The sequence below is a fragment of the Mycteria americana genome, chromosome 1 (assembly GCF_035582795.1).
Source record: "Mycteria americana isolate JAX WOST 10 ecotype Jacksonville Zoo and Gardens chromosome 1, USCA_MyAme_1.0, whole genome shotgun sequence".
In the NCBI taxonomy this organism is placed as follows: domain Eukaryota; kingdom Metazoa; phylum Chordata; class Aves; order Ciconiiformes; family Ciconiidae; genus Mycteria; species Mycteria americana.
In genome coordinates, this window is record NC_134365.1 from 162,017,840 (window position 1) to 162,044,994 (window position 27,155).

Genomic DNA, 27,155 nt, shown 5'->3' on the forward strand with positions numbered 1-27,155 from the left:
AAAAGGAGACTTCAAGCAGCAGTCTCCAATTTTTCACGCTGTCTTTAAAATGTCAGGATTTTAGGTATATTGTATAATAGCACTATGTTATGGTTACTGGAAAAGCTGCATTTTTTGCAAGAAAAAAGCACAACTGTGATACCACACAGTTTTTAAAAAATGCTCTCTAAAACTCTGACCATACATTGTGCTGCTTTCAGTCCTTGCCATTTCAGTGTGGTGTGATGTGCATGCTACTTATTTATTTTCTCTCAGAGACTCATGGAGTGGTGGTTGATGCACTCATCTTGTTATCATAGTGCTCTCTTACAGACGTTTCTTCCTCCAGAGTGCAGGTCTGTGTCTTGTATCTCTACAATGTATGGTTTATAACAGCAAAGGATTTATGTTCAATTTAAAAATATATTGGGCCAGGAGATTCTTCTGGAAACACTGACATGGTGACAAAGCAAGTCACTTCTAAAGTTTACATTTCTTTTGTGTTTGGATTTGCTCTGGTGTAATTGAGAGTCGGCTGGCAGAATAAGCATAGGCAGAGAACAAACACATTTGTTTAACAAGTGGTGACACTCTACATTCTCTTGCTGTAGAACTTTTTAGACTATCCAAACATTTTCTGTGAAGTCTGACATATTAAAGTAAATGTGATAAAAAGACTGCTATACTGGGTTGCTGGGGTTAAGAACAGTAAGTCAGAGGGTTTGTTCAGTAAAGATAAAAAGTTTTCCTTCAATCAAACTACACAGAGCCTGTAGAGCCTTGGAAGTAAAATGAAAAATCCTTGCTTCTCGTAGGCCAAGTGATTGCCTTCAAAGCTTTCTGATTGATTCTAAAGTTTTTTCAAGGTTTTAACCTACTCATTTGTGCTTTCATGTTAGGAGCTGCATCAGTTTCACTAATTTATCTGTTGTTATGCAATGTGATGGCTAAAAGTCAGCATGAGTTATCAGTTTGGCATGATCCTAAAGAAAACTGCTACTCTCAGTCCCATTAAAGATAATTTTCCATAGCACCCAAAGTGGTTAAAGGTGTTAGGGCAATCTAGGGCAATAACTTTATCAAGAGTAAAATGTACAATATGCATGCATGGGAAAGTAATATCTATTATCTAGGCCTCCTGCCTATGTAATTTCCAAACTTATGCGCTCTTCTTAAGCTCTTTGGCCAACTTGCAGGAGAAATTAACTAGTTTAATCAAGCTGTGCTGATCTTAAGGAAATCCCCTTCTCTATATATCAATTCATTTCTTTAGGTAGGCTGCAGTATCTGTGATTTCCACCTAATGGTTAGCATCACCTTCAGATAAGTCCAAAGTAGTGTACTGCACCACTGTTCATGCAATGCTAATTTTGATACTTCTGGAGTATACTGATCCTAGAACATTATAGTTAAGCTTATGCTGTATTATTGCTGTATTAGCCTACACTGTATTATCCTATACATCCTCTTTGAGGAGCAACATCTTGACCTTGTAAATTAGGCAGATATGCTGATCTCTTTAACAAGAAAAAAAAGCACACAATTTCAGAGGAAGACACAAAATGTTCAGTTCCAATCAGATTCATAATGCACCGTTTCACTGGGCTCATCCATTAACGTGTATGTGTAAAGAATTCACTGTCAAAATGGCAAGTGCAATAAGTCTCTTTTCCCTTTTATCTCTGCTTTCCTGAATGGCGTCATGGTTTGCTTTTTCTCTGTCCTTCCAGGTGACACTAAAAATGCTACTCCTGACTGTGGTTGTCAGCATGTACAAGAGTTTCTTCATCATAGTGGGAATGTTCCTATTGCTTCTTTGTTATGCTTTTGCTGGAGTGGTTTTATTTGGTACAGTGAAATATGGAGAGAACATTAACAGGTACAGTATGTACTACTTCATGGGGATGTTCTTTAAACAGCCTGAAAAAATCACATTCTGCTAGAGAAGTTTATCCGTGGTAAAAACCAGACAAGTCCCCAGGTCTAGCTGAAGAGCTCTAAACAGAATTTCTGATAGGAGGCACTGAGCCATCTTTCCAGTCTTTGTGCATTGGACCAAATGACACCCGATCCAGCCCAGAGCAGACTGAGAGCTGTTCTTCATTACGCCAGCTAGAAAATACTTCAAAGCAGCACTGCACTAGCCACAAGCTGCTGAAACACAGTGTACCTACTACGCCTTATCGGCATCACCCAGGAACAGGATCCATATACCAGGCTGATACAGAGAGGGGACAGCTCTGTGAACTGGCTGTTAACTGGAGATTTTCCAATCAATAGCATCATCAGACTTCAGGAAGAGACTGGAGACGGGAGATAGGATCCAGCCTTGAGTCTGCTTTTGCTCTTTGATAAAATGAGCCAAAATACTCAGACCTGTGTCTGAACTAAAGTTCAGTTATTATATCTTAAGTCATGGAATAAATAATTCAATGAGCTCATAATAACTATTTTCAGTTTAAAACAGTAGAACAGTAGAAAATGGAAATTATTTGCATTTTTTCTTGCCAACATTTTAGTTCTGGGACGTGAAATGATATCTCTCTCTCTCTCTTGTTCTTTAAAACAGACATGCAAATTTTTCATCAGCTGGCAAGGCTATTACTGTACTCTTCAGAATAGTTACTGGAGAAGACTGGAACAAAATTATGCATGACTGCATGGTAAATACAATACTACCAGAGATAAAGTAGGCAAGAATCAGGAGACACCCTTGCATCTCAAAGTGTTTCCAGTATCTTAGCTTTGTACAAGGAATGTTGTGATTGCCTTTATCTCTTCAAGAGACACAAAGTTCGCTAAACATCAGAACATAACACACAAATTGCAGTTTCAGTCACACACAATGTAATATTTCATGGGGCTAGGCTATTACATGATTTAAAAACAAAAATAAAAAGATGTTTTCAAAATCAGAAGTGCAGTAACGCACTTTTCCACTGTGATCTCTGCTTTGACTGTGGCAAGGTGACTTTTCAGATTAACTTTGTCTTTAATGCCTGCACTTTGGCTCATTCCGTGTGAATGGTAGTCTTAATGACCTCAAAATTTGTCCTGGAATCATTTTATTTTGCCCAAGTAAATTTCTGTCTGTGGTTTCCATTGCGATTAAAATCATATTCCCTTCCTTTTTAAAATTAATGGGCAGGGAAGCTCTTTGAAAATCACCACGTTTCAGAGCATCAAGTTATTTCTTTACAGTGGCATAATGCACAATGTGCCTTGTGTGTGGTAGGGCGATCCATGCCTAGGCCTTTTTTGTCATTCTTCTCTCTGTTGTCTGATTTCTGACTGCTAAAGGAACAACAAAAAACTGCCCACAATAATGCCCACAGCATTATTCCCTATTTGTGAAGCTTTAAAAAAATGATAGTCATAAGTATTGCATTGATTGCAGAGAAATGAAGGATCTCTTTTTATGATTGATTGACTTTGTTTTCTTTTGTTTTGAAGGTTCAGCCTCCATTTTGTACGCCAGATAACAGCACCTACTGGAAAACAGACTGTGGAAATTATGCCGGTGCTCTTATGTATTTCTGTTCATTTTATGTCATCATTGCATACATCATGCTAAATTTGCTTGTTGGTAAGTGAAAATATACATTAATAGCAAAAAGGTCCATCTTGGCATGTAGCATGTTAGATTTGGGTCTGTTGTGCTATTCAGATATGAGGTTACCTTGTACGTTCACTGTTACCTTATATGCATATGATGGTTTTGATACTTCTTTGGCATGGTATAGGCTAAAACCATATGTGTTATATTTGTATAGTTACCCTAAGGAATATTATTTTCTGAGCTTTTCCTTCCTCCAGTTAACATTTTTCCAACATCATTGGAATTCTCCTAATTGATTTTAGAAGATGTTAGATTAGGCATCTCACCAGCATTTAAGATACAGCTTTTAAAAAGTGAGCAAAGTGAATATTGATGTAGCATGACAGCTAAAGGCATTTATTAGCGTGAAGTTTGCACAACAGAATTCATATTCTGTTGAAATTCATTGTTGCTTATACAGATTAACCAGTTAGAATGTGACTACAGGCTTTCTTTATAGTGTATTTTGGTTTTGTGGTTTTCAGCTATCATTGTGGAGAATTTCTCGTTGTTTTACTCAACTGAAGAAGACCAACTTTTAAGTTATAATGATCTTAGGCATTTTCAAATTATATGGAACATGGTTGATGACAAAAGAGAGGTAAGAAACTTGATAATGAGCACAAAAATCCAGTAAATTTCCATTTTTCCGTGAAAAAACGCAAGGGGAAATCATAGTGTGCTGACAAAACTCACTGAGCAGTTACTGTTAAGTTGTGAAAGTTCAGTGAGCATGATCTAACATTGTTCATGGCCCTTCAAATAATAACCTGTATTCTTCACTACTGTGAAGTACTTAACAATAGTAGATTTAAAAACAAATGTAGATATTCATAGAATCAATACAATAGCATCTTTCCTCCCAGCTCCCTGAGAGTTGTTCCCTTTGAAATCTACAGACTCACATCCATTTACAGACTCATCCATCCATCCATCCATCCATCCATCCATCTACAGACTCACTTCTGAAGATCAGTGCCTGATCTTCAGAAGGGCTTTGCTGAGATTTCAGCACTGTCTCCTGTAAGATCCTCATAGAGAAGCTGATGAAATATGAGCTGGATGAAAAGATGATGAGGTGGACTGAACACTGGCTGAATGGCCAGGCCCAGAGGATAATGATCAGTGGCACAGAGTCTGGCTGGAGGCCAGTAACTAGTGGTGTACCCCAGGGATCAATATTGGGTCCAGTCTTGTTCAACATCTTCATTACTGATCTGGATGATGGGGCAGAGCGCACCCTCAGCAAGTATGCTGATGACACCAAAGTGGGAGGAGTGGCTGATACGCCAGAGGTTCATGCTGCCATCCAGAGGGACCTCAACAAGCTGGAGAAATGGGATGACAGGAACCTGATGCAGTTCAATGAGGGGAAGTGCAAAGTCCTGCACCTGGGGAGGAACAGCCCCAGGCACCAGTGAATGCTGGGGGCCGACCGGCTGGAAAGCAGCTTGGCAGGAAAGGACCTGGGGGTCCTGGTGGACACCAAGTTGAACATGAGCCAGCAACGTGCCCTTGCGGCAAAGAGGGCTAATGGTGTCCTGGGCTGCATTACGCAAAGTATTGCCAGCAGGCTGAGGGAGGTGGCCCTTCTCCTCTACTCAGCACTAGTGAGGCCACACCTGAAGTACTGTGTCCAGTTCTGGGCTTCTCTGTACAACAGAGACATAGACATACTGGAGAGAGTCCAGCAAACGGACACAAAAATGATGAAGGGACTGGAGCATCTCTCCTATGAGGAAAGGCTGAGAGACCTGAGACTGTTCAGCCTGGAGAAGAAAAGGCTCAGGGTGGATCTCATCAATGTATATAAATACATGAAGGGAGGGTGCAAAGAGGACACAGCCAGGCTCTTCTCAGTGGTGCTGTGACAGGACCAGAGGCAATGGGCACAAACTGAAGCACAGGAGGTTCCCTCTGAACATCAGGAAGGACTTTTTTACTGTGAGGGTGACTGAGCACTGGCACAGGTTACCCAGGGAGTATCTCCATCCTTGGAGATACTCAAAAGCTGTCTGGACATAGTCCTGCGTTACTGGCTTTAGGAAGCCCTGCTTGAACAGAGCGGGGCCGACAAGGTGACTTCCAGAGGTCCCTTCCAACCTCAACCATTCTGTGATTCTGGGATGAGAAGAGCATCTGGGAGACTGAGCTGTTCAGATACCCACACAAGTTAAGTCATCGTCTGAATGATTCATGACATCACTAGGATTTGAATATGAACAACACTATGGTGAAAGAAGTTGGTTGCCTGTAGTTGGTACGTGGCTGTGCTGGAGATGGGAGCTGCAGTCTGTACTGATGGAGGCGGAGGGTTCTGCATCCATTGTGCCCAGGACCGACAGTATCTCTCTCTGATGTGGAACACATCACAGCAAAAATAGTTCCAGTCAGGCTTATTTAGCAGAATAAAATATTTAAAGAGTATGGATACCACAATTTTGGAGGGAAATACTTTCAGTCTTAATTTTTTACAGCAGATCAAAATTGTTGTCACAAAAAGTGCAATGTGCCAGGTTGACTTTTAGAGCAGAAGACTTTTGGCAAGCCAGTAAACTCCCAACATTCTCCTATCCAAAGATGCACAGAGAAGAGGACAGTTTTACAGCCACGTATAGGCCTGGCTGTGAATGTTTAAATTGTAGTTTAATTTCAGTTTTTCAAACGCAGCTATTTGGGCATATAATTCTCATTACAGATTAATGCAAACGGGGAAACTAAATCCCCAAGCAATTTTGAAAATTTCTGACAAAATTAACAGCACAGATTCCCATTTTATATCAGTCAAATAACAGCAAAGACTTCCATGAACTACAACTGATGTGCATGTGCTGAAGAGAGCTGGCTGCATGTATTTATTCTTCAGTAACATAGTTACAGTGACTTAAATAGGTCTGAATTTGACATGGAGTCTTTGGAGAAATAGTGTTTCTCTCACTGGTCAAGTTGAATGTCTGTGTTGGTTGTTAGGTCACAGTAATAATTTACCAGCTATTATGCAATTTTACCCAGGGAGTAATCCCTACCTTCCGAGTGAAATTTCTGCTGAGGCTTCTGCGGGGGAGGCTGGAGGTGGATCTCGACAAGGACAAGCTGCTGTTCAAGCACATGTGCTACGAAATGGAACGGCTCCATAATGGTGGTGATGTCACTTTCCACGACGTACTCAGGTACACTGAGATTTTCTCTAAATTTGTAGAGCGGGTATAATGGCCTGCGTTTCTCTCCAGGCTAAAGGGTATTCATTAGGCTTGGGAAAAGGCAAGACTGGTAGCCAGAGAGGCGCTGACATTTTAAATGTAATACAAAACTTAGATGTCCCTTTTTTTCCTGCAAAAATATTTGTGATGGAAAACACAGGTCCTAGGGAATCAGCTCGAAGTAATTTTAATGTTTTCATTTGAGACAGTTGGTCTTAAACAGCAATCTCGTGTTGTTCTTGTATCCCAAGCAATGCAAAGTTGTGCCTACATATGTAGCAACATGACAGTGAATCTGACTAGAAATAAAATTAAGATGGGAACGTTATCCAGGAGTAAACACTTAGGGGGAAAAAAAATCCAAAACCCACAAATGCCCTAGTTGCTTACAGTTCAGCAAATCACCTGTATTGGATAGCTAGCTGTAGATGATAGGGTCTTCATTTGTTTTGAGCACCACAAGTCTCTTCTGGAATCATCTCAGCATTTTTTAGCTTCGAATGTGAATTTATTGCATGCACCTGACTCACATATTTTTGCACTAAGGTCTTAAGTATGAGTTTTGATTTTCTAAATTAAAATGTAAGGTCACCAGCATTTAAAAAAAAAATAAATCTATGTTTCTTCCAGCATGCTTTCATATAGGTCTGTTGATATCAGAAAAAGTCTTCAACTGGAAGAGCTGCTTGCTAGGGAACAACTGGAATATACCATAGAAGAGGAGGTGGCCAAACAGACCATCCGCATGTGGCTGAAGAAGTGCTTAAAGCGAATCAGAGCAGTAAGTCAAGCTAAACCAGGATCTAAATGGTTGCAGAAATTGTACTGCTCAACAATGCTGGAATTTGCTGTCACTATGCTTCATTTACTCTGGAGTCATAATAATATTTATGTGAAGAGCATATGCTAATGTGAATAGCAGTTGCTAACTCAGCAAAAAAAAAGTATGTTACAGCTCAATTGAAAGTGCTACAAAAATAAGCATCTTTTGAAAGCAGAAACTGTCTTCCTGCCAAAAATTTATCTGTCTTTTCAATACAGCAGGAAGATGCATGTGCAGAGACCAAAGTCATAGGAATAAAGAAAAAACGATGTAATTTGATGAAACCTCATAGGCCTAATCCTTCCTCACAGAATGTAATTGTATAATTTCTTTGCCTCTGCTGGGAGAAGGTACCATGATCAGTCACCAGCAGATGACTCTTCAAAAGGAATCCGTATCAAGATACCTCATTTGAATAAGCCATTACAGTAACTGTGTGTGCAAATGAGCAATGTGTACATGCAAATCAGGTATATGAACCGTGGCACACAGTAGCTGTGTCTATGCCAGGAAATTAAGCAGGACCAAGGCATCGGCTCAGGACTGGGATGGGGTCACCCATACTCGTTAGCATGTTCCTCAGCACAGTTTTGGCCTATGTGTACTCATACTCTACCAGACCACTGCCATATGGTCTCCCAGACCACTGCCATAGGAGCATCACTGCCCTCCAGGCATGGCTCAGGGTGGAGACTGCTCCCAGGAGGCAGTGGTTGAAGCTGTCTTGTGTGGTAGAGGGAAGATTAGCCAGATCATCCAAGTCCTGGCCTGTCACTTGGCTTCAGCACTGCAGGAAATCCCAGTCTGTTTAATTTACTAGTATAGGTCTAGCCAGTGCTTCTGTATTCTGTTTATGCAGTGCTTCTGATCATCAGAAACATTTTTGCCTTTGCTCAGGATAGCCACAATATATGCTGGTCGAAGTTTGTCTTGGATGAAATTTATATTTAAAAATTTTAGGAAATTTTAATTAGGTTTTGCAGTTATTCTTCTCTTTTATTCCAAAAACAACTCTTCCTTTATGTAAAAAGTCACAACCTGGTTGCCTTGATGACTGATTTTTCAGTTACTGTAAGGCTGAGTCCAGGTTTTGGTACACGTATTTTTTATTTTTATAAAAGCTTACTTCTTGTGAGTAGAGGTTTTCCATAGAGATCTGTGGTCATGGGATCTGGCTTTTTCTGTTTGTAAATTTATAAAAAAAAGGTAACTGGACAATTTGAATGTAATGTACATTCCAGCTGAACTGTCAACGTTCAAGACATATTCAGATAGATAGTTTCATTTTGATCTCATCTCTGTAATAATAATGGCAGTAAATTTAATCTCAGCTCTCAATTCTGGGTTTGTTCAACTCTGTTGTTCATTTCATTATGATATTGAATTACACTATGTTAAAGTAAATATGCTATTCATTTCACTCTAATAATATGGTTCAGATCATTTCACATTATATGAACCTTTTATAAACTGAATGTAATTATGGAAGTTAATATATATTTTCAAATTCTCTTGTTAGTCTCTAAGTCTCTCTAGAGGGAGCATGTGAAAACTACCCAGGAAAGCGAAACCCTTCCTAAGGGCTGTTTATTTTAATTTAAAAGCAAATTAGATTGTAAGATCATAATGGTAGTGGTTTTGTTTTTCTATTTGTACTGTAAATCTATACTCAGTCCCAAGGTTTCCATGACTGTTTTATTCAGTCTTGTTGACAACCTGTTCCAAAGTCCATAAAAGAAATCAGAATTTTTTCATTGCTTTCATGTAATTCTTAGTGAATCTTTACCAATTTCCTTGTTTCTTTTTCTCTGCAAGAACTTTCAACTCATAAATTCAAAACTTTGTATGTTTTCAAACTCTAGGTTTAAATGAACAATTGAGCAACTTGCCTTCCACTTAATATAGTTTATAAGTTTAATCCTCTATTCCCTACGTAAAGGTTAGACATATGCTGGAAGTCACTTTATTTAAATAGCGACCATCTGATACATGTAGCTTTATCGATGCACCTGGTATCCACATCTGGCGCTCACTGTTTGGTTAAATATTTAGAAGGCTTTAAAAAAAAAATCAAACACTATGACACACCAATGAGAACATTTTTGTTGTCACATATTGTACCCTGATAGAAACAACAGCAGTCGTGCAGCATTATCCATAGTCTACGAGAGAGTCAACAACAGGAGTTGAGTCGATTTCTGAATCCTCCCAGCATTGAGACAACACAGCCAAGTGAAGATATGAATGCTATTAATCAGGATAACAGTGCACAGCCGGAGGTATGTTACCCAGAAGACTATCAGCTACTCAGAACAAATTCAGAAAACTTCCATGTTTCTTATTTGTTCTTTTTTAAACATCATTTTAACTGGAAAACTTGAAAGCAATATCTTGTTTTGCTTCAGTCTTTGCCTTCAGGTGTAACTGCAAGATGGTCTAAGGCAGTAATTCCCCAGCTTAGCTGTCTTGCTAGCACCATAAAGGGCAAACTCAGCTGTACGACTCTGGCAGCACCAACTTTCAGCTGTGGCGTGAGCTGTGTACAGGCTCAGGGACTTGAAGTTTTCCTGTTCAAGCATTCGGAAGTAGTTTTTACACTGAGAATTATAACATTGGGCAAGCTGGGTCCTGAGAGCAGGAGTCCTGGGCTCTTCCAGGGTAGGGAATGAAGAGTGTACAACATAAGGACTCCACTGTAGAAGGCTGAGAACAATTTTGTACCCTTCAGTGGGACTGTATAATGGAATTGAGCCCAAATGGTCTTTATTTTTTTCCTATTAGTAGTAGTTTTCTGGGGCAGTAAAGAATAGAAACCATGCTGCCTTAACAAATGGCGATATATTTTGTTTGTATTCATGTATAAAGCTTGGAAATAGAATAGAAAGATAACCCTTCCTAGGATTATCCCCATGTGATGGGGAACTATGACTGAGATTCTTTTTTCTCTGTTCAGACAAGTAGCCAGCAGCAGCTCCTTAGCCCGACACTTTCTGACAGAGGTGGCTATCGACAAGACTCTGCAGATGCTGGGAAACCTCAGCGGAAATTTGGACAATGGCGTTTGCCATCAGGTACATGAAAAATGTGTATCAGTATAATCCCAACATGCCAAAGCACTGCTGTACAATAACAAGGCCATGAGAGGCTTCCCGATTCACAGTGCTACCTCCACCTGCTGCTTGCACCCATATCAGGGTTTGTCTGCCCTCGTGCATGCTGAAATACAGCAATCTCTCCCCTTCCTCCCAATTCTATAAGTTTGGAAGATGGGATCAAGCATTGCCATGTGCAGGTTGTTGGGTTTTTTTACTTTTTCATACATTTACTCAGAATCTTTGGATTGGGGGCTGTACCGTCCCATGTGTTTGGATAGCATCTTGTGCGTTGAGAGTTCTCTTTCATCATATAAAGCACAGTGAAAATGAGTGAAGTTTTTCCTAACAACAGTAATAACTTCTGAGCGTCTTGTCTTGCTTAAGCATACCAGGTGTATGATTTATACTTTACACCATAATAATACATTGTTATAGCTTCACTTCAGGCAGGAGTTGGCCAGGTATACAATCAGTTTCCTGTTTATTTTCTCAAAAACAGGAAACATCCTCAAGTTAATCTAGTGACTACAGTCTGCTAGAAAAGAAAGGCTATTCTATGCCTTATAGGAGGGTGCTTATAGCGGGGTGGGAGAGGTGCATAGGTACAGCCTGAGGCCTTATTAAGTCTTTATCTCACTAGCACTCTCCACCACTTGAAATATTCTCTCTTAAAGTGCATATTGACCTCTGCTGCCTGCCACATCTCGTGACCAGCAGGTTAGCTGTGTGCACATCAACGTGCTTTCAGCTGTCATCAGTCAGTCCTATTCTGAGTCAGAGCGCTGCCTTCAAAGGCTGCTACTGTTCAGACCCTAATCATATCTAGGTGGAAGTAGGAGAGATGGTCATGCTATGAGTACCAGTAACCCTACTTTTGTCCAAGAAACAGGACAGCTTAATAGAGAGCTTTCAATCCATGTTTTCCACTTAAATGTCACTGAGCAGCAAAGAAGATCGATATTTTGTTCAAACAGAGAAAAAAAGAGGGAATGTGGTAAGGAGGAATCATACTACTGTAGCCAACTGGATAGGTTTTTCAAGTAAGAATGAGGAATTCAGGGTTTCCTAGCACTGATCTTGGCCATGTTACTCTTGAATGCTCCTCAGTGGATGGTCTCAGAAAAGGAGGGTCACCTCCATGCACAGTACAGCCCGACAGATGATAAGTACTCTGCCCCCAATGCAACAAAGACATATATTTCAGATCACAAATAGCATCATTAAGATCAGTTGTGTTTTTCATATACTTACACATGTGTTTTAGTGCTTTCCTAAAGCCATCCCAGCACCTTGTACTGGCTTCCACCCCTAGGCCATAGTTAAATATCACTTTCTAGGTGTAGCTGCCCCTTCTAAATGCACTTTTCCCTCCCTTTTAATGGCACTTACCACTTTCACCATTTTGCCAGCAGGTCAACTCACGCAAGTACTGCCTAAACCATGTAGGTTGCAGTTAGCCAGATCAGAAGAGATATATTGCATCAGCTATCCCAGCAGAAGGACCTGAGGCACTGCTGAGTTAAACTGCTCTACCAGCTGATCAGTGGGAGCACGGAGAACAGCTGGAGCTGGAAAAAAACCACATTAGAACAGAGCCCTACTCTTTCTGTACTAAATCAGTTTAAAGCTGCCCTAGTCCAGCTAGTTCTGTATACCTGGATTCTAAGCAAAAGTGTTCAAGAAGCAGATCTATTCTAATACAGAACTTTCTGTTTAATTTTATAGCCCCCAAACCAATAAGCCATTCAGTGTCTTCAGTCAACCTCCGCTTTGGTGGACGTTCAACTATGAAATCTGTTGTATGCAAAATGAATCCCATGTCTGATGCTGCTTCTTGTGGATCAGAAGTCAAGAAATGGTGGACAAGACAATTAACTGTGGAGAGTGATGAGAGTGGAGAGGACCTTCTTGATATCTGAGAAAAATTTAAGTCATACTGCAACAACAACCACTTCAAGTACCATCTAATTTTCTATGTTTAGAATTGAAGATGCTGTGTAATGTACAATCTCTTTAAAATCAATGTCATAAATTTTTTCAAATGCTTATCCTTCTGCCATATGAAATATAGCACATACTTACATGTTAGAATTCACCTCTATAGGTACTAACTGTACTTTAAGAAACCCGTATACAATAGCAGCACTAACAAAGCCAGAGAGACTATATTGCCTTTAGCAGACAGACCGTTGAAACATTTCATATGTTCTGCAGCTACCTAATGAAAATGTATTTTGATATACACACCTCTGTGTTTTTCTTCAGCCTATACCGTACTTTAAAGTGGCAACACTTTACAATACAGGGGTAATGTATTTCTTCTTTTTGTGTTTTCCCTCAGTTCTTATTTAGTAACATTTCTTTAGAAAGATTTTATTGTTCACAAATGACCTGAAGAGGTCAGCACTGACTTCATGTTCAAGGGAAGTATTTTTACAAAGTACAGATTCTGAATTACAAATCTAAGCTTTTTCTGGACCTTTTTTTAAAATATGCAAGATAGAGGATGACTCATTTTAAAATCAGAAGGTGAAGGACTGGCTTTTAAAATGTAAATATCTTTGGGTTTTGGTTAATTATGCAAAGAGCTTGATTTTCATAGAGAAAACAGAAAAAAAAAAGAAAAAAAAAAAGACATGAAAACTGTGCATTTAACCATCCAGCAAAAGACCTCCATGTGAAAAACATGGTTTCTATTTCATTTTCAGAATATACTGGTTACATATATGTATGGTGTCATTATTCTCCTGTTAATTGGGTCCCATTCCCTTGTGTAGTTGTAAGATAACTTTCTTCTTGTCTGTGTGATAAAAATTAGCATGTTGGGGGTTCTAATTACAGAGTAGTATTGTATGGCTTTTAAAATACAGTTCAGTTTTGCCTGTATAGGTAGAAGTGAATTTTACTTACCCATGTTACTACTCATGCTACAGCCCTGCAAAGCTAAGGCATGACACTGTACTGTGGTTAAGAACTTTTGTCCCTTTTATCCCGATGCATCATATTTTGACGTGTTAGCCTTCTTTTATTTTATGAAGGACCAATAGTGCTACATTATCACTGCTGAAATAGCAGCTGTCCCTTTCATAAAAGTGTTTCCCGTGAAAGGCCAATGCTCTACAGAGACGGGGGTGCAGAGGAAAAGCCACAAAATGCAGCAGAGTTTGTTAGTTTCAGAATTCAAGGCTGTCTAAAAATGTGGGGTAAAAATGTGCCATTCCCTCAAGGAAGAACTAAGAGGTTGCAGATTTTGTTGCTTGGCCCCCGACTGGGTTTTTTAGCATAGCTGGGACCTTTCCATTACCATTGTTTCCTATGGAAATGATAGGTTGCTCTAACATGGCCTGATGTGAGATCTTGTAAGAGGCTCACAGTTAATGTACATCATGACTTAAAAAATATATCCTTTAAAAAGCAGACAAAAGCCAGTGCTTTGTGATGTTTTCTGGCCAAAATATTAATGTAGAGTGGTCAGAATACAGCATTGTTTTTACAGATGCCTTCACCATAAATGCAAATTAGTTTTGGCCATAAAATACAGTTTTCTTGGCATCTGTCAATGTTTTGTTCCCTGTGTATGGTTGAACATGGTTTAGATTTTTTTCGAAAATAGTCATATTGAACACAGCTGTATTTTGTGGTTTCTTTATCTGTTTTGGGGTATATTTAAGTTTAAATCTAGTCAACTGTAACTCTATAGTAACAGAACGTGTGCATTCTCTTGTTTACTAGATTATGAACCATCAACAAAATTTCATATGCAAATCCATTAATTTGTGTTCTGTTTTGTGCTTGTTTAAGTTGAGCTTTTGTATATATGACAAACAGATAAATATTGGATTTATAAAAGATAGTATCTTTGAAAGTTCAATAATATATTGAACTGCAGATCTTTCTGAATCATTCTTGCTGCAAATCTTCTTTTTTAAAAATCTGGCAAACATTTTTTCCTTGCCTTACAGTACTCTGTCAATAGAAGTGAGTTGCTTTAAGCAATATTTCTCCCTCTGGTTTTCATTCTAACTGCATTCGCTATATCTGGCTCATCTGTGGTAATGCTGCATAGTGGCTAGGTATGTGGTTTGTGCAGGATTACTTAAAGAGCTGCTTTCAAACTCTTCTAATTGGAGGGCCTTTGTTTTTTTGGTGAGAAGTCCAGCAACCGACCTCATCAGTACTGCCACGAGGCATCTCATTCAAAAAATGGGACTAAATAGGACTGTTCATTATTTATTTTTATTTAACCCACTTCCTTTGCTTGCTTTAGAGCCTGGATGTGAATATGTGCACGTGTGTGTATGTTTGTGTGTGTGTGTGGCCAAGGGCAATTTGTGGTGGAAACATTGTAATGGTTTCATAGACTGCCTTCCAGTATGTTCCAAAACACTGGAGATCCCTGGACCATCTAATTTAACCAGCAAGCTGGCTCTCGGAAAACAGTGCTCACCTGTTTATTCCCCCATTTTACTTTTGCAGATATAGGAAGTGAAATGGAGTTACAAAGATATGAAAATAATATATACTAGAGCACCCAGGTGACTAGGTTAAGGTGAAAACCTCTCTAGTATGGCACCCCCAACATAACTGAAGAAAGTGATAACCGTCTACTCTGCAGCAGAGCAACCAATGCACATTTGCACATGAAGGTGAAGAAGCAGAGAGGAGAGTTGAAAAATGACTGAAGTTCAAACAGCGAGCGCAAACAATGGAGAGACACAAAGCAGGAATAGTGCATCAGGAAATCAGTCAGTCCAGACAGCCTGAGAGAAAAGTTCAAACAAGAACAGACCCTAGACAAAGGTAAACAAAAAATTGCCAGGGGAATATTACTACCGACAGCGCTCTTGGCTCCTGGAATTAAATCTAGAGTTATCGTATACAAATGAATAGACTCCTTGTCATCCACTAAGAGAGCTCTGTTCCATAGGCAGCAAGTTGTAAAAGTCTTCATGGCTTGGGTGGGCAAAAAGTGTAGTGCATGTTATCAGTGCTCAAATAAAAACCAGTTTGTGGGAAGTCTGAGAACATGCAGCAAAGATGTACCTCAATATCATTCTAAAGTCAGGTCAGATTTCAGACAATCACTTTTGTAATGAAGAAATTAATAACCTGAAAGCATTTGCTACTGGAAGATATCCAACTGAATTAAGAGCTAAAAACATAAAGTATGCTTTTATCTGTCAAGTTGAAAATACCATCGTTTTAACTAATGAGGACCAATCAGGCTTAAACATCTTCAAAATAACATTACATTTAATATTGTCTGCATTCAAAGACCAGTATCACAGCTTCTGAGAAGCCAAAGAAGATTTAGATCCCAAAAGCAAGTGAATGACTTTGTGAGAATAATCTTTTTTGTTCTCTTCTTTTATTCACAACATGCCCACAGCTCTTGTTACTGTGCAAATAAGGATGTCCATGAATAACTGAAGCAGGAGAAGAGTTCGCACTGTTGTAACAGTACATTTGGAGCCCCAGCAAGCAAGATGTGTGCTAAACCTCCCATCCAAGAATGCACGCTCCTTCTCCTGCAACATTTCCACAAGTAAAAGCACTGGCCTGAGCCGTCAGTCGAAAATACCAACAGAATTATCTTAGTCTCCCCGAATTTAGCTTTAGGAGGCTAAATTCATTCCTTCTGTTGAAGGCAGTTTAGTCACACTGCAGATGAACTTGCCGCAGTGCATAGGCTGGTGCTGGGAAGTTGGCTGCCCTGGTTTGTTCAATTGCTCTGCAACACAAAGGGAGCCTCACTAGAATTCAATTAACCTTCCTCTTCATCCCAAGGGCGCTGGTGTCGGATCCCATTAGCAGCTGTTGCCCATTGTTCTCAATGAAGAACCTTTAAGCACCACGTTAGCAAGCACCCATCAGTAAGCTAAGTGTACAGGCAGTGGCATTGTATCCCCCTTCCACAGATTTCTGTCTCAGATACTTATTCCAGTACCCTTACTGGTTTCATACTTTTACTTGACTTGCACATCTGCATTGTGGGCTTTGGGTAAATTACTTGGGCACCTACAAAATTGTGTTTCTTAAAAGGGAAGCTTACTGGAAGGGCAAGAAATTTCTAAGTGCAGGTAGAAAAGGAAAAAAAGATATATCCATCAGCCTGAAGAGCCGTTGACATCAGCCTTTTCTGCTTTCTGAATTCAAGCAGCAGCCACCAGTGGCACAAGCCTCCAGCGTCTCAGTGGGCATTGCTTTGTTTCAGGAAACCTTTTACTGAGGTTGGAACTGGTTTATACCAGATAGACATCAGTGAGTCCTAGAGACTTGGGCAGTCAAGTTCTAATTGGATCCTCCACATGATGGAAGTCACTGCGATGGGACTACTGTTTGTGAGTACATTTATGCCCAAAGGTAAGAGAAGAGGGTTTGTCCTTGAGTTCCTTGGCAGAGAAGCTGGATGTCACATCCTCTCTCATGCCCTGTATTCTGGTTTTCTTTTAGGTTTTGCTCCCCAACTGCATGTAAGGCGGGCAGTGCCTTGGCATATTCTGCGTTCTCAGTATGTGCTCCCAAGAAATGGGGGATTCAACACAGTTATGATTTCATGATCATATATCTGATGCCAGTTTGTAAGAGTAATGAGTCTTGCTTTTTTATCTCAGCATCCATTCCACAAAACTGCATGTTCTACAGATCAGTTACTTTCACCTCTTGGATTTTCTAAATTCATACTGCCTGGGGACTCTGTTTACTGCACATTTAAAAACAAGAAAGAGAAAAAAAAGAAAGAGAAAAAGAAGAAAGAAAAAGGAGTTACCTGGGTGTTGGTCTTTTTTTTTTCCCCATTTTAGCAGCTATTTAAAAAAAAACAAAAACAAATCTCTGTTTCTGCATAAAGACAAGCTTCTCGGTTGCTCTGACCAAGCTAAGAAAACAAAATAATGTTTTACCTTTTTCTTAATGTGTCCATTTCTCAAATGCACCTCAGTTTTGAAATGAAGAGTTTTCATGTTCTGACTTTGCTTTTTAGTTTAAAATGTCATCAAAACCTATTTGCTGTATTTGACCTAAAATTGTCAATATTTTTGTCAACCAAAACCTGATTTTCCCCATGAAGTTTTATCACACACAAAAACTCACCCAGATTTTTTTTTTAAGTCCACCAGCAAAAAGTTCATCCTGGTGGATGAAAAACTGGACATGAGCCAGCAGTGTGCGCTTGCAGCCCAGAAAGCCAACCATGTCTTGGGCTGCATCAAAACAAGCGTGGCCAGCAGGTTGAGGGAGGTGATTCTGCCCCTCTACTCTGCTCTTGTGAGACCCCACCTGGAGTCTGCGTCCAGCTCTGGAGTCCTCGGCACAGGAAAGACATGGACCTGTTGGAGCAGGTCCAGAGGAGGGCCACAAAAATGATCAGAGCAATGGAACACCTCTCCTGTGAGGAAAGGCTGAGACAGTTGGGGTTGTTCAGCCTGGAGAAGAGAAGGCTCCAGGGAGACCTTAGTGGAGCCTTTCAACATGTAAAAGGGGCTTGTAAGAAAGACAGAGAGAGACTTTTTACCAAGGCCTCTAGTGACAGGACAAAGGTAATGGTTTTAAACTGAAAGAGAGTAGATTTAGATTTGATATAAGGAATAAATTCTCTATGATGAGGGTGGTGAGACACTGGACCCAGTTGCCCAGAGAAGTTGTGGATGCCCCGTCTCTAGAAGCATTCAAGGTCAGGCTGGATGGGGCTTTGAGCAACCTGACCTAGTTGAAGATGTCCCTGTCCATGGCATCTTGAACTAGGTGATCGTTGAAGATCCCTTCCAATCAAAACCATTCTATGATTCTGTGATTCCTGTAGATTTTTGTATCTGGCATAAGAACAATGTCATATGGAAAAAGGGCATGCAGGGAAAAGAGGAACACTGCCTTTGTTATCAGTATGTCAAAAACTGCACAACAATGAACATTTGGCTTTATTTGCTGAAATTGATTCAGCCAAAACATTGGTTTGCTGACATCGGTGTGGGTCTTCTTCCCGAGCACTTCAAATATTTCAAAAACTAAACATCACCAAGGGAAAAAACAAATCACTTTTCCCAGTTCCTCCTCAACTGCCTGCCAAGCCCTCCGGTGCGACCAGACACGTGGTGGTGAGTTTTGCGATGCCCCTGTAGACACAACTGGCCCCAGCTGCCCTGCTGTCGGAGACAACCACCTCCTCATCAAAGCTGGTAGATGCAAATAGGTGCCTGTACCTCTCCTCCATGGCAAAACCTGGCTTTTCCGCTGCACCCGCTGTGGAGGGGAGTTAAAGCTCTACCGAGGTCAGCAGAGGCTGAGCAGATGCAGGGCCCTGCATGATCTGGTGAACTGCTTTAGCTGCTGTGAGTAAGAAGGTCTCAAATGCAGTTGCTTGTAGCCAGCTCCAGATCTTGTCCCACCAGAAAGTACGATGCCCTGAACCCAGTCGGTTTAACTCTTCACCCAATTGTTTCTTTTTCTGAGCTCTGTAAAATACTCTAGGTTTAAAAATCCAGGTATTAAAACCTTTATCTTAATTGGATCAGCAACAGCAAGAACATTTCTCTGACCTTGGCCTATAGATGTATTTCAACGTTATATACATACGTCAATTCAGCATGTATCTGTAAGGGCTTATCTACATGAGGAAGCTGCACCAGCTTAAATTTAACCTGTTGTTGCAAATTGATTTCTCTAAATCAGTTTTGAATACCTGTGGAAATGCTTATTTCAGTTTAAAGATTTTTTTCCTACTGATCTGTGTTAAAACCCAAATAACCTGGGTTTTATTCTAATGGCAAGAGTGCTCCCACAGGTCTACACATCAGCTGACTTAATTGGTTTTAAAACCGCACCTTTAGTTATATGGTTGTAACTCCTTTGCATAGAGGAGGCCTTTCGTATGATCTCTTGGGGCGGCGGAGGTGCTACCCAAAAGCCGTTTCGGGGGCAGCTGAGGTGCTACACAAAAGCCATTTCGGGAGCGGCTTGCACCCCGCGCCCGGAGCGGCCACGCCGCCCCGTGCTAGCACAGCCCCAGCTCTGCCATAGGCCACTCCGACCACAGTGCCCCAAGACATTGCTGGGCAGTTTGGGGTAATTCACTCCAGGAACCAGCCCCCAGGAGACATTTCAGATGGGGCTGTGCCCGGTATGGCTCCCTCCGCCTCGTGCAGCCCTCAGATACCATGTGAGCAGCTTTGTAGCCCCGAGTATCCCTACAAGCCGCCCCGCCATGCCGCAGAGCGTGCAGGACATCCTCTCAGCTTCACGCTATGGCCGGTGCGACACATCCCTTGCCTTATTCCAGACAATTGAGCTGAACAAAACACACAAAGAATATGATGATTATTTTCTAGGTCCATATAAACACCAAATGGGGCCCAGGGTATGTGCTGTGGATGTGACGGGGCTTCTGCAGAGGGTCTCAGCCCGTGCAGTGTGGCCGTACGGCTCCTGCCACGTGCCCCCGGCCCGCTTCACTTTTAGACACGGTCAGCATGGGCTTGGATGGCTTTTACAAAGCCTTTCTTCTTTCAAGTGCTTCTCAGTAGGAAAAGGTCTTAGTACGATCCATAAGGCTGGTTTTCTGAGCCAATCTAGCTACGACGTTTTATTTTAATGTATGTTCGGTCATCCACAGTTGTAATCAAACATTATATTCCTCCTGAGCCAGACAGTCAGGAATGCCAAAGACAGGCCAATTCAACAATTTTCAATAGCTGAGCCTTTTACTAAGGTATCACGGAACTATGACAAATTTAAACTCTTTTTTAACACTAGAGGGCTAGTGTTACTTTACATTGGCTGTCTGCACACACACACAAGATAAGTAGGTTGATCATCTTTGTGGTAGAAATTTAATTTTTTTTTTGCTTTGTAGAGTATTTAGATACCACAGTGACAAGAAATTTCTAGCATCATTATATGACAAGGGACCTTTCATTAACCTTATAGTACTTACCAAAAAACTGCTTTATTTTGTTGTGGAAGCATGACTTTTTGGGAAACTAATGAGATTTGCTTGTATATGGTGCGCACAGAAGTTGTAATAGAAGATTGAGTTAGCAACAACATTTCATTTTCTCTTTCTCCAATGATTGTGGTATTTGCATGTCAGCTGGAATGCAGCTTATATTTGCATTCAGTTCCCAGGAAAATGCAGGAGTGACATCATTTTCAAAATCTAGCTCCTAAAGTTGAAGAAACAAATAGCTAAGGATGTCAGAAATCTTATGTCACAAAATAAATGCATATTTCATTTCTTGGACACAGAAATTATGCTCAATGATTTGAACTGTGACACCTGCTCTTAATGGTGCCTGCTTTTCGTTTCTGGATCTTCTTTGCCTGACTGTAAGCATCTACGTGTGCTCACTTACAAGCTATGGTTAGATGAGAAATACTGTTACAGATGATATTTGCTGAGGGATAGTTAATCATTTTGAGAAATATTTGAAAGTGCAGCTTTCCTTCAGTGCTTTAGCAATGAAAAGCAGGGAGTGCTTGGGGTTATTTTTTCATAACAATTTTTACAGTAAGAGGGAGAGGGAAGAAAAAGCACAGGATGGTGCATGATGTCCATTGAAAGCAGCGTGAAGTTTCCCTTTGGCTGCAGTGAGCCCATGGTGTCCTTCCTTAATGGGCACTTTAAGCTAATGTGGTTTATTTCCATTTCACATTCCCACGTGTGTGCCGTATCCAGCTGTGTGCAGTGACTTGTCCAGTTGTGCTTCACCCACATTCAGTTACATACCCACATCTTTGCTTAACATTACCTGTTACGCTACTTATTTTGGGCTTCCCCCTCAAGTGGTCATCTGACATAAACCACAAGACTTCATGCTGTATCAAAATATTTGCCGGGTAAGCTGTCTCACCGAGGGATTAGTTGACTTGAATTGCATATGAATTTCATTTAAAATCTTCAGTGCACGTCTGCATCTGAAATTTGCTGCAAGTGCACTGCTAAGTGGTGTCCGGGAACTGACACACAACCCCTGAGCATGCAAGGTACTGCTGCCTTGCCATGTGCTGTTGTGACTGCCCATTGCATTTAGCGTTACGGTTAAACACCTCCTGCATTGCTCAGCTTCTGTGTGCTAAGAAAACGGGTGAGAGAGTTTCTTTCCTGTGTGCAGTGGGATACCTACCAGCAGAAAATGTAATCTGTAGCCCAAATCGGAGTAAAAACCTTCCATCGTTCTTTCCCATTTCCCCCCAACATTTAGCTGGGGGGGAGGGGAGGACCTAAGGGTCAGCAGATGTAGAGGAAATATAGGCAAGTTCTGTGACCATCCTGTTGATAAACATAAGCAGGCTGCTGCAAAGTTAGAGTCATGCAGTGGGTAGAGGATTGGGGCAGCAAGGGCACGGAGGAAGGAGAGAAAGCTGCGGCTGAGGAGGGTCTGGATGTGTTTTCCTGGGCATCGCCCCTTGGGAGAGCCCTGCTACAGCTGTGAGTCCTGCTAACGCTGTGCAATGGCCAGCAGCGAAGGCAGAATGTAAGATGCATAAAATAATTTTTCTGGAAATCTTTATAGAGCTTCCCTACAACCATTAGTTTTCTTTTCGTCTGAAGAAGTGAGTAGGCAAGGCCTTGCAGGAGTTTGCTGTCCCGCCATCACCACTGACTGCTAGCTAGCTGGCATGGGGCTAGTCCGCAAGGTGCCAGGGGTGTCACGGTAGTGGTGTGTGTAGCCATGAAGCAGGTGCCAAATGCAAGGGTCGTTACGGTAGCCAGGGGGCTACCATAACAATAAGTTAGGGCTTATTTAGAATAGAATAGACTATTTCAGTTGGAAGGGACCTGCAGCAATCATCTAGTCCAACTGCCTGACCACTTCAGGGCTGACCAAAAGTTGAAGCATGCTGTTAAGGGCGTTGTCCAAATGCCTCTTCAACACTGATGGGCTTGGGGCATCGGCCACGTCTCTAGGAAGCCTGTTTCAGTGTTTGACCACTCTCTCGGTAAAGAAATGCTTCCTAATGTCCAGTCTAAACCTTCCCTAAGATTTGCAAAGGACATGGGACCATACTGGGGCCACTGTCACACTCAATAGAAAGGTGTGAAAGGTGTGTAGAAAGGTAGAAAGAGAGTGTTCACCACGTCAGCAGTGCAAGGCTGGGTAACGAGGGACAACGGTTGGCTCAGGTGTGTCTCCAGTACCTTCTGTTTAAAATTATATGGAGCAGCTCAGGAAGATGGGTCGTGCCACTGTTTAGCACGGTGCTGTCCCCAAAGCTGAGGTGCGGAAATAAGAGGGAAACATATGTTCTCTAGGCAGCAGGAAAGCGATTTTCAAAGCTATATGATCTCTGTGTCAAGTCAGAGCTTTAATTGGCACAAAAATTATCTTTACTAGCACCTGCAAGCGAGTGTATAGTATACTGCAAAATTAATAGTCAGAGGGAGAATGAATTCCTTAGAGCACAAAGGAAAAATGTTTCCTCTTGTAGGCGGTGGTGTAGCACAGTATCTCAGGCTGCTTCAAAGCCAAGGGCATTAGTGAAACCAAGAGCCAGAACCATGACACCTTGCTTTATTTCAGGTGTGAACCTCTTCAGTAAAAGTGCTTTCCCTCAAACAAAGAAACCTGGCTGAAGCTATAGGAGCTTGTCAGCGTGGAGGTTAGTCAGGTGAGAAGGAGCGATATACAAGCACCACTGGAAAGAAATCTGGGATATGTTGAGATAGTGGAAAAGAGAGTGAAGTTGGTCTCTGATGAGGTTTTTCTGTTACAGGGCAATGGGTAGAAGGAGATGTTAAAAGCACAAGCAGCAGTTCTCTAATATGACAGCCTCCTAATCGACGGTGCTTACTGCTGGCTTTTGTAGGTGTCATATGTGCTTCCTCCTGTGCTTTTCCCTGCTCAGCCCTCACAACGGGGCCAAAAAGGCTCTTCCAAATGCTTCACTTTTCCATGATCTCCTTTTTGCAAGTGTTCATGGATGACACTGAGCACATTCCTGCAGGTAAATCATGTTTCTGAATGTTCTGCTCTTCAGGTGCTGGATAACCCTCGGAGCTGCTTCGCTTCTGTTGCAAACCAGCATCAGCAGAGTAACACACCTGGGGTGGCTGAGACATCTCGTACATCAGCCGACCCTTCACCAAAGTGATCCACGTTGCAGTTTGAAAGCTGCGGGCTTCTCCTTTAGGCTGACCCAGCCAGTTGTTCAAGGCCCGGGATGTGAGGGACCGGTAGGGTCTCAACAGCTGTGTCTGCCTTGAAGCAAACAGGTTGTTTGGTTCTTGAACTTGAATCAATTAGACATTCCCAAAAATGCAGCGTGTAAGGACTGGGGCCATCAGCAGGTATCTGCATGTATTTTTCATTGTAATGCCGTACCCTAAGGCGTCTAACTCTCCAATAGCTGAGCTTTGGTTTGCTAATTGACTGCAGCACTGGCCATCGCTTCAGTCGTATCCGTGATCCTGATGTGGTCAAGCTCACAAATTCTGCACCACACCAAGTAGAATTACAGAGCTGCATTGTCACAGACGGAGGAAAAATTCAGCATAAAAAAGCACATCTCAGTAACAGGCAGCCTTGCGGGAGCCCTGATGCAGGACCTGGGAGGAAGCTGAGCCCAGCAGTGCTTTCTCAGGGTATGACCCTGGGCCATCTAAGTGAAGTACAGCTTGTCCATGCCTCCAGAATAAAAAGATCTGTAAATTGTTTGGGGTTTTTTATTTATCTGCTTTTTTGGGCCCTTTTTCCTCCTGGAGACCAGGGCAAGTGCATAGTCCAAGCGCACTCAGCCAGAAGTCTGATCCTGTTTGGATCAGAGCTGCCCGCGCCCCATGCGGATACCTGGTGCTTGAGTGGTTACATGGACCCGTAACACCCCCAAACACGTAGCAAGGCCTCTCCCGTGGGGATGTAGCGAGGGTGTTAGCAGGTCTGAGCACAAAGGGCAAAATGATGTGAGGGCAGAAAAACACTTGGAATTATCGAAGTTGGATTTATCGAATGTATTCTAGAAAGTAATGTCTTAGACTTAAGGAAAGAAGCAGTCATTCAGTCACTTAAGACATTTGTAAAGAAGGATGCTCAGTTCCTGGAAAACTATTTCAGTAAACCATAGGGAAGTGTGTATAGGCTTTACCTCTTTTTCCTGAAACATGCAAAATCACAGCTTTCCAGCAGTAAAAGTTACCGGGAGGGAGGGCTCCTGGAAATGCTTGTGTTTCATATTTCTTTCTTTCTTTTTTTTTTTTTATTTGTCACTTCATCCCGAGGAACAGCATCGCAGACCAGAGGACCTGTGCTGGGGTGGGTTTGAGGGCGGCTGTGTGTGCCGGGACTGGGCACACACAGCCGCCTGCTGCCCGGGAGCAGATGAGTGGCAGGTTGCCTTTCGTGGGAGGGTGCCAGGCAGGAGGTCTGCCCTCGGGAGTGTGCCTCAGAGCCCTTTTCGGGAGCCGTCTGGACTCTGCCCAGCTCCAGCTGGCGCAGAATTACTCGGGACCTAATTACAACAACCTGGTGACAGCGCAGCGAGAGGAGTCCCTCATTAAACGTGATGGTCTCGATGCCACGGCTGGCGCTGGAAACTCTTAAACAGCTATTGCTGGAAACGGCGAGTGCATACCAGGGGAAAGATCACTCTATAAATGCGCTATTTCTTACATTCTTTCTCCGAGCATCTGTTATTGCTCTCTGCCAAAGACAGGATATTGGATCCTTAGCTTGGCTCAGTGCAGCCAATCTTCTGGCTTTATGGTTAGGTCTGTAACAGCAGCTACAAGAAAAACTTTACAATACTTGAGTGGAAAAAAATCTTTTGATAGTATTCATGCCTTTTTGTTTGGCTCCTGGAGCATTAAGCAATACAAGGGAGATGCGTCAGTATTGATCAGCACAGTCCCACTAGCAGTATTTGCTTTCTATTTCCATTATATTATAATAATGTTTCATATAAGTAAAATTTATATATATTGAAATATTACATAAAGTACAAGACAAGCCTTTTCTGATACAGTTAGTTGTACTATGGTGAACAATAGCTCTCACGTTGTGTGGCACATAGTAGGAAAGCTTTTTGCCTTTTTACTTTGATGAGGTGGAATAAAGAACTGGTCGAGCCAGTAGAAATCTGTCTGATCTAAAAATAAAACAAAAGGCCCAAAAAAACTGCACCACACCCCAGGGACCTTTGACAAGGTCTATTCAGGGACTGAATGTGTGGCCTCCTGATTTCAGAAACATGCTTTTCCTTCCCTTTCTTCACCTTGCTTTGCAAGTTTTAGAAGCCAGTTGCCGTGAAGCTGGTTTGGTGATTTGGGGCGCCGATGGCTCATCGTTGGCCAAACAGAGGAGCAGTAACAAGTCTCTCCTTGCGTTTGGTTAGGCTCTGAAGGTCTCGCGTGCTTCCTGTCCATTAGATACAGCATCTCCCTCCAGGCCACTGCCAACACAAATGGACCTTCGTTCATCCTTCCCAAACATCTTCATACCTTGTGTGTCCCAGGGCTTATCCAAGGACGTGCTGTGGGTTCCCTCTGGGCCCAATTCTTCCTCCAGCTTTACTGTCCCAATCCTCCTCTCCTTGGACACGTGTGCTCGTCTGAGGCACCCCTTCACTGATTACATCTCCTTGGGTGGCAAGTTTCCCACAAGCAGCAAAGTATGTGATCTCAGTGATAATACGGCTGGAGCTTCCCTGGCAGGAGTTCCTGCAGTAGTAGTAAGCCTTTGCTGCGTGGACTTGTAATTAGCGTTTCATCGCTAGTGTCACAAATAATTAAAAACGACCTGAAGTCACTCCAGCAGTTTTTTAATTGCTACTCTTCTCCTGTGAATCTCTGTTAGTAACAACAGACAAAACAACAATAGAGCATAAAAGCAGATTTTAATTTCTTTTTTATTATTTTACAGTGCTGTTTCCTACTGATGTGGGGCACTGCAGGACATGTAAGCATAAATGCAATATGAGCCGCCAAACATGAAAGCCCTGACCACCTGTTCTTTTGCTGAGATGAATGATGAAAAAATCCATTTAAAGCAAACTTTAAAGTAGGTGTACTTTAAAATTACTCTGACTTTGCAAAGTGAAGCTTTTCAGGCTCCAAATAACAATTATTTTAGTATCTCCTTCTTTTCAGAGAAAACCCTCCTCTCCAAGAATGGTCCTTTTTTCTATATTTACCTGGGAGCCGCACAAAAGCAATGCTTTCTGTTTGATGGCTCCTGCTAAGCCCAGGTCTCTTTCAAGTTCTAAAAATATGCAGAAAGAGGCAATCTTTGCCCGAAGGACTTTAAGGTCCAGAGTCTTTAAGGTCTTGTGGAGAAAAGCCTGGGGAGAGCCTTGACTCCAGCAGGAACTGAGTATTTTTGAAAATGCTGTCGTGGGGACGTGCCCAGCCCACGGCACATAGCTGTCACGCACCCAGGTGTTGGGGAAAGTGCTCGCCAAGGCCGCCCGCATACGGCAGCGCTGCAGATCTCATGTGCCCGTAACTGAGATCCCCAGCAACACCCACGCTTTGC

The 27,155-nt window shown here is 41.9% G+C and overlaps 1 protein-coding gene across 1 annotated transcript in view; it reads left to right on the forward strand.

The window, feature by feature from the left end:
* NALCN (sodium leak channel, non-selective) overlaps positions 1 to 14,598 on the forward strand; it is a 256,162-nt gene extending 241,564 nt beyond the window's left edge. Inside the window, 9 exon segments of the mRNA XM_075526265.1 lie at positions 1,710 to 1,858; positions 2,549 to 2,642; positions 3,433 to 3,565; positions 4,063 to 4,178; positions 6,590 to 6,747; positions 7,408 to 7,558; positions 9,730 to 9,879; positions 10,554 to 10,671; positions 12,421 to 14,598. Of these exon segments, the coding sequence (XP_075382380.1) occupies positions 1,710 to 1,858; positions 2,549 to 2,642; positions 3,433 to 3,565; positions 4,063 to 4,178; positions 6,590 to 6,747; positions 7,408 to 7,558; positions 9,730 to 9,879; positions 10,554 to 10,671; positions 12,421 to 12,614 (1,263 nt within the window). The 3' untranslated portion in view covers positions 12,615 to 14,598.
* The last annotated feature ends 12,557 nt before the right edge of the window (positions 14,599 to 27,155 follow it).